Source organism: Parasteatoda tepidariorum, chromosome 9 (assembly GCF_043381705.1).
Source record: "Parasteatoda tepidariorum isolate YZ-2023 chromosome 9, CAS_Ptep_4.0, whole genome shotgun sequence".
NCBI lineage: Eukaryota > Metazoa > Arthropoda > Arachnida > Araneae > Theridiidae > Parasteatoda > Parasteatoda tepidariorum.
This window is the reverse complement of record NC_092212.1, coordinates 49748857-49757498: the sequence shown is the minus strand read 5'-3', so window position 1 is coordinate 49757498 and position 8642 is coordinate 49748857. Positions and strand designations below refer to the sequence as shown.

General features: G+C 29.5%; 1 protein-coding gene across 1 annotated transcript in view; it reads left to right on the top strand.

The window, feature by feature from the left end:
• LOC107440440 (obscurin) overlaps positions 1–8642 on the top strand; it is a 285805-nt gene that overhangs the window by 87323 nt on the left and 189840 nt on the right. The window contains exons 15-19 of the mRNA XM_071185809.1: positions 341–457; positions 1823–2059; positions 3067–3220; positions 5234–5409; positions 7105–7183. Of these exons, the coding sequence (XP_071041910.1) occupies positions 341–457; positions 1823–2059; positions 3067–3220; positions 5234–5409; positions 7105–7183 (763 nt within the window). The remainder of the gene's footprint in view (positions 1–340; positions 458–1822; positions 2060–3066; positions 3221–5233; positions 5410–7104; positions 7184–8642) is intronic.

Below are 8642 nucleotides of genomic sequence, written 5' to 3'. Positions count from 1 at the left end.
TCAAAATAATATTTGAAATTTTGAAAGACCAAGTATCTGCAGAAATAATCATTCCAGTTTATAAACTCATCATCTGTGAAATTAAAAGAATATTCAATATGTAAGACATTATACAGAAATGATATCTTTATATTATTTGATATCTATGAACTGAGAAATTAAACTCATCATGCTACTTCAATTACTGATTGATTACGTATAATAAGTAACAAGTTTTAATGCCTCTATTAACATTACTAGCTCAGCACTAAACACTAATAACTATATCATATAAATTAATCAAGCTGCTTTGAGACTGACTTGCATGTATTGATTGCCCTCATCCCTCTGTGACTTGTAGATTTTCACTCTGCTCTGGACGACGAGCCATCGCTTTGTCACACTGTCTCGGATCTCGAGTCTGGAGGTCCTGGTCAGCCAAGATTTACAGTTCCACTAAAAGCTCAAACATGTGCAGGTATGTATTGGCGAGTCTTATAAGAATTATATAATCCCATATACGGGACATATAATAATATAACTTAAGGAAAATGTTTGGTATGATGAATTTCAGGTATGGTTTCAGGCTGTAGCTTAACTCACTAATCTGCTTTACACTAATAGAAATAAAGGGAAATTTAATAAATATTAATTTTATTGCTGCTTTTTGCACAAGTATAGATTGGAAAAAAAATTTCAAACGTAATTATGATGTTTTGTTTCGACCGAAAGCTTGCTATCAAGAAATTTTTTTTCTAGAGTCTTAAGAAATTCCCCAAAGTGATCATTAAAACCGTTTTCAAGAGATTTTTTTTTTATCTTGACTAAAATTAAAAAAAAAGGGTAAAAAATTACCTTTTTTCCAAAAATGCTTTTTTTAAAAATTTATATTTTAGTAAACAAAGATATGAATTCTAACGCCAAGTCAAATTATTCCTTCACAATTATTAGATTGTTTTAGTTCTTGCAAGACACATTTGATGAATCTTCTAGGAAATTGTCTTACGAGTTTTCAATAGATTTCCTTGATATTTTCTATTTGGCATTTTCTGCTTTTTTTTATTCTAGATTCATTTTTACCTGATGTTAATTTTGTTCTCTTTTTATTTATAATTCATTGGAATTATTTATCAGGCACCACAAGAAGTCCATAAGTTGCAATTACAGGGCACCAGAATAATTTTCCCAAAATCCACAATTCTTATTTTCGGGGAAGCTCCTTCACAATTATTGGTTTGTTTTAGTTATTGTAAGGCGCACTTGATGAATTTTCTAGGAAAGTGTCTTACGAGTTTTAAATAGATTTCCTTCATATTTTCTGTTTGCCATTTTTGTTTTTAGATTCATTTTCACTCGATGGAAAGCATTGCAGTATCTCAGGTAGATAATAATTTGCAATTACAAGACACAAAAATACTTTTCTCGAAAAACACAATTGTTATTTTTTAAAAAGTTCATTAATAATTATTAGTTTGTTTTAATTATTGCAAAACGCACTTGATGAATCCTCTAGGAAAGTGTCTTACGAGTTTTAAATAGATTTCCTTCATATTTTCTGTTTACCATTTTTGTTTCAAGATTCATTTTCACTTGGCGTTATTTCTGTCCGCTTTTTTATTTCAAGTTCATTCGAATTTCTTATGCTGTACAAGTAGACCATAATTTGCAATTACAAGGTACCAGAATAATTTTCTCCGAAGCTGATTTAATATGGAAGGAAAGAAAGTAACAATTAATGTTAAAAATTCAGGTGCCAGTTACAATTTTTTGAACTCCATGACGATTTGTATTTGTATAATCCTGTTGTCATGAATTTATATTAATTTTTATTTATGCTTTTCAGAGGGAATGGAAGCTGTCTTAGAATGTGAAGTTTGTGCTAATCCGGAAGTAAATGTTGCATGGCTAAAGGACAATTCACCTCTTGCTACTTCCAGGAAAGCTATGTTAGAAGCAGATGGTGGAAAACACCGCTTATTAATTAAAAAAGCCGAGTGCGCTGATTCTGGTTTGTACACAATTATTGCATCGAACATCCATGGTACAACATCGTGTAGTGCTCCTCTCACCGTAAACTCAGGTACAATTTGTTTTTTAGATTCTAAAATTTAAAAACTGAATTTGAATAATAATGATGCATACCTAAGCTAAATACATGTAATTTAAAAAAAATTCACAAGTGAGTGTAATAGCAACAAATATTACAAATACAGTAATTAAAATATAATATCTGTTGAATTACAGTTTTACATCTTTAAATAAGGAAATTAATTTTCTTTAATGAATTACAAAATTAGTTTGCAAGTATGCTAAGAATAGTGTTTAACATTTAAAACTTAGTAAAAATTATTTTAAGTAACGTTTTCTTTCTTTCTCTCACTTTTTTTATTAAATTGAGATTTATCGTAAAAAAATGTATTTTTAGTCTTATTTTACTCAACAACGTTAATTAACTGGATCAAGTTCTTAAATTTCTGCAATTTTAATAAAATGTCTTAGAGTATTCTCGGATCGAAAGAAGGTTCCAATTGCAACAAACAATCGACAACTGAATAAATCCTGTATTTTCGGAGTATACTAAACCACCAATAATCGCACCTGCCAATTTTTACACATTTTGCGCAAAATTTTATTTTTACGTTTAAAGCGATAGTAAAATGTATATTTGCCATTTATTACTTGCAAATATAAATTTAATTTATAATGATTTCAACCACCACTACTTTTTAAAAAATAAACATATATAACAATGTGTGATACTCATTATAAGTTATATGTAAACTTGCTAGTTACTCTCACGCATTTAGAGGAAAACTTTATTTTTATATTTACAGTAGTAGTAAATGTATGCTAACCTTACTTTTATAAATTTAATTCTTAGTGATTTAGACCATCACTATTCTTAATAAAAATTAATCATATATAACAATATGTGATACTATCATGGTTGTCTGCTTAAGAGCTTTTTAAAATAAATCGTACTGTTCTGCCTAAAAGTATCTTTCCATTTCACTACAACTGGGAAAAATGTTTTAAATTACATTCTTGCTTATTAGATTGTATCTAAATATAATTTTTTTTAAAAAGCTCCAGCATCTTTGCCACCAACTACACCAGATGGCAGTGTAATGTCTTATGGTCCTATATTTCGTGAAAAGCTACGAGATACTGAATTACAGGAGGGAACTGACTTTAGAGTGTGTGTTATAATTGAAGGGGAACCAAAACCCAGTGTAAAATTGTAAGTTACGGTCTGTAATTCATAAAATTTCAAAATTTGAAATGAAAATTTGAATTTTCAAATAAGAAGTGTCAAATATTTTGTTCGTAATTATTTTTCATTAATATAAATATCTTTAACATAATAATTATAATAATAATAATAATAATAATAATAATAATAATAATAATAATAACGAATCTTTTAAAAATGGTACTCGAATGTAATTTTTTNAAAAAGTAATTCACATAATGTTTTATTTACTTAAGTCAAAAAAGAATAATGACGTTTTAATATTATAAAAGATGCGTTTGTGAGCAAATGGTTTCACGATACAAAAAATACTTCAATCTCACAAGTAAAATCAACTAAAAGGATGGGATTTGAGCTTAGAATTTGAAGCAAATAAAATACAGATGGTTAAAAAAATAAATACGAAATATTCTACTCTAACAGATGGATAATACAGATGGGAAAAAAATAAATACGAAATATTCTACTCTAACTCTATATAAACTATCTATCTTTTAGCAGCAAATGTTTCGGAAGATTTTACATGAAAAACTGTTGATACAACTTGAGACCTCATGCTTGATGCTTTTAGAAATGCTGTCATTTTTATCCACTCAAAAGTTGGATTCACCAAAATGAGGAAAGAAAGTTACAAACTGCTTTCTAGCTTTAATATCAGCAACATTTATTGTATAGAACATTGACTCATTATATAGGATTGTATAGGTCTTTGATATTGTACAGGACTGTGATATTTACACGAGAATAGTTTTAAAATTCTATGGTGTTAAAAAGGATAGAAGCATTAAAATCTCTACACTTAGTTTGGTGATGCAAATTTTGCATGGGTAAAGAGTAGACCAATTCAAAAAATTTCAAGCATAATCTTTCAAATTGTGCCAACAGTTTTGTATTGTAAAATCTTCCAAAAAATTTGCTGCTAAAGGAAAGATTGTTTACATAGGGTTAGCATAGAAGTATTCGTATTATTTTGTCATCCATATGTATATTCCGTAAAAAATATAAACCCTTTTTCCAATTATCTTTCGAAGAAAAAACGGTTTGGGGAACAAATTTTGTTGGAAGTCGGAGCGTAAACTTAGGTAGTGTTAGGAAGGAATGTCATGATATTAGTATCCTTATTAAATTAATCTATGATATATACATTATACCAACCATCTTCAAATGGCTGTTGATGGTTCAGAAGATAGAGCGTTCGCCCCTATTACGTGACCAGGATTCGTATCGCAGCAATGGCTGGCACATATGAAATCCGCATCCGGTTCGCGTCACCCACAGCGCTGACGAAAAATATATTCAGTGGTAGACGGATCATGTGTTAGAGCCACGTTGCCGTCAGGCTAACTGTTTAAGGATTTCGTGGTTTTTCCTCTCCATGAAATGCAAATGTCGGTTAGTTCCATCAAAATGTCCTCCACGAATTCAAATTTCTCTTAATACTTGTTGCAGGAGTTCCCTTGTCTTCTGAATTGTGTTCAAAATTATAAAGCTATGGAGGTAAACATTAGTAGTCGTAAATTCAAAATTGGGTCGGTTGTTCCTCGACGGTTATAAAATAAAATGGCTTTTGAGTCTATTAATTATTTTATTTATTTTAAAAATATACAAATTCGTTTATTTAGTTATTTTTTAACCAATTTTATATAAAAAAAATACTACTTTAGAAATATCTAAGCTGACGTCACTTAACTCAGTTGCTTACTGAAAATTTATCAATAATCAAACATTTTCTAGTTGCAACCAATTTGAACACGTTTCAATGTAAAATAGGGGAAACAATTGGTTGCCATTAATGGCTACAATATTACGACGATTGATTGAATGATAACAGTGATATAGTTCTACCTATGACTTATACATTTCTAAAGTGGTAAGCTTTTCAGACTTCCAAAGTGTTTTCTTTTGAATTATTTATGTGTTTTAAAAGTAAATTAGAATAGTTAAAACTAATGAATCTGTTTCAGTTTGAGTAATGAATGATGAATAAATGTTTTTATGCAGTTATAAAGGTGATGAAGAAATCAGTAGCACTGGACGAGTTCGTTATAATAAAGAAAATGACGAATGCTACGAACTCATCATAGATAAAGTGAAGAAAGAAGATTCAGGAAAGTACTCATGCGTTACCAAGAGTTCAGCTGGACAAAATGTATCCGCCTGTGACATTGGCGTAACGAGTAAGAAATTCTGTAGAATTATTTTATATACCTTATGCAAAGTCTTAGTGAGACAAAAGAATTAGTAATTAGATTTCAACAGTGAGATACAAGGAATCAAAATACATTTTTTAACAATAAAAATCAAAAACGATTGTTCATTTTATTGCTTAAAATCACTAAATTGTTTTTGACGTTATACATTTAAGGGAATCCCTCACTTCTCAAAACAAAAGGAAGCAATATTGTATTAATGAAAATATTAAAACAACATCTTAGTTTCTTTAAATATAAAAAACATTTAACTTAACGAATGTATTACAAAACAGGCTTATTAATTATTTGTGAAATAATTGATGTGCTAATCATTTAAAATTATTCGAATTTATATTGATGTCAGTTAATGATTGTGACTTTTTTTTATTAAATATTCTCAAAGAACAGATAATACATTAATGAATATTTTTAGTCTTAAAAAAATCGTTTTTTTTTCTCATGAGATTAGCTGTACACGTTTATTGATGGTAAACAATAGTTTTTAGATGCAACCAAAATTGTTCATTAAAATTTCAGTTAATATATTTCGAATGGTGTGTTGCTTGCAAAGCATGCCCTGTTTGATACATAGATCATGCTCATAGATTGCATTATTTCTTTAAACTTACAATTGCAAGACAAAAAGGATTTTTGGAATAAATTAAAAGACATAGAGGATTTTTGGAATAAATTAAGTTCAAAAGTTACTCAAATGTTTTCTAAATTTGACATAACTGAAAATTTTATCAGTTAAATATTATAATAAGAAAATGTAATTTTTTATTGGCATAAAAAAATTATTTAAATACAAATAGAATTACCTTAAATCAAGCACTTTTCATTTCTTCACGTAATGTGTTTCATCATGCTTGACTGTAAAAAGCTTTTTCCTATTATTAGGGCCATTATTAAATAAATTTTTATTTAATGCTCAGTTTTCCATGTACTAAAAAGCATTTTTATGGAACCCTGTAAAGGTATGCCAATTACTAATTACAAAATTTGGCATGAAATGAGTTTTCAGTTTAAAAAAAATTAATTTCATAATTAGAGCATAGTAATGAACTTAAAATTTTAGTGTCCTTCTCAGGGTTAAATATAAACCCCTCTGGATAGCTGGGGCCTTCTGTCCCCTTTAGATTTAGTTTAATTTCTCTACAAATTCTGCCGGAGAAAAAAAAGAAAATATCAGTACGAGTTAAAAGCACTTTATTCTCATGAATTTACCAAGAAAAAATAGGACAAAGCACACAAAAAACACACACAAAAAACATGGAATTATCGGAAACTTTACATAAAAAAGGTGTAAATAATTAAAGCAACACATAAAAAACTGGGTATAAATAGAACTTAAAGTTCTTCTGTTGCATGTACAAGTAATAAAATTCAGTAGCATTATTCTTTTCAGGTATTACGGCGTGTCAAAGTTAATTAAAATATTATTTTACGGCCAATAATTAGTTTGCTTAAATCTTTTATGCCAAATAATCTACATATTCAAAGCTGAAATAATAAAATCAAGTATAAACCTTTTTATAATAATTAAAAAATTTATTGTCATTAAATGTCTTGCAATTGTTATTTCAGTAGCTTTTTTCTGCTTTATAACCAGGACCTGGCAGTTCCTGTTTTATTTGTTCGTTTGCATGTTGATTTTGCAAAAACTCTTGTCCTACACAGGTTCAAAGGTATTTGTTGAAATTCATGAAGATCCTGATAGGACTGCAACACCAGAAAATATTGAAGATAATATGCATTGGTAATTTTTTTCATAATTTTTAATGCTATTGAGCAAAAGGTTTTGCTGTGTAAAAAATATAAATATTTAATAATTTTGATTAGTGATGAGCCAATCGATTCATTTAAATGAATCGATTCTTTAGAATCAATTCACTAAAATGAACGGTTATATGAATCGATTCTTTGATTCTTTTTTTAATGGTCATTATAATGGAAGAGTCTTTATAAAAGGTGGTCGTACAAATTAGTTTAGACTGTTTTAGTATTTGAATTAGTTGATCTAGGTCAGGGGCTCTCAATATTTTTCTGCCATGGAACTCTAAACAATTAACGTTCTTTCGGCGGAACACCTGATAAAAGTACTATCTCGTGTAGCCGCTGTAACCTTTCCACGGAACCATAGGGCTTTACGGAACACCAATTGGGGACTATTAATTTAGATCTTAGGCTCTAGGGTGCAGAAGCAGAATATTCCAGTTAAGTGATCAGCCGAATATGGCTAAAAAAAGTGCCAACTAGCGGAGCCCTTGCAGTTCTTGACGGAACTCTAGAGTTCCATGGAACACCATCTGGGAACTACTCTTTTAGATCCTATACTCTAGGGGTCAGAAGTTGAATGTTCTACTTGGGTGGCTATAAAAGTACTATCTCGTGTAACCGCTGTAACTTTTCCACGGAACCATTGAACTTTCCGGAACACCAATTGGGGACCATCAATTTAAATCTTGGGCTCTAGGGTGCAGAAGCAGAATATTCCAGTTAAGTGGTCAACCGAATGTGGCTAAAAAAAGTACCAATTAGCGAAACTCTTGCAATTCTTGGCGGAACTCTAGGGTTCCATGGAACACCATTTGGGAACCACTCTTTTAGATCCTATACTCTAGGGGGCAGAAGTTGAATGTTCTACTTGGGTGGCTATAAAAGTACTATCTCGTGTAACCGCTGTAACTTTTCCACGGAACCATAGGGCTACCCGGAACACCAATTGGGAACCATTAATCTAGATCTTGGGCTCTAGGGTTCAAAAGCAGAATGTTCCACTTGGGTGGTTCAGTTGAATGTGGCTATAAAAAGTACTAACTAGTGGAACCCCTGTAATTCTAAACGGAACCCAAGGGTTCCGCGAAACATTTAGGAACTGCTAATCTAGGCAATGCTAATAATTTTTTTAGAATTTTAATATTTTTATTTTTTTTTAAATATTTGTTTGATTTATCAATTTTATTAAAAAATAATTATTTTTAAAAAAAAATTGTTAATATAAAGACCAATAATGAATAATAAAGATATTCGTAAAAAAATAAAACGGTAAATTCACTTATAATAATGAAAAAAATTCAAATTGTATAACGTGAAACAAAATAAAAAAATAGTTAAATTGCGTTTTAAAACTTAAAAAATTAAAACTTGAAAAAGTGAGAGGATATGAATTGATATTCAATAAGTTTGTCTAAAAGTATTCCTAACAAAAAAAAAAA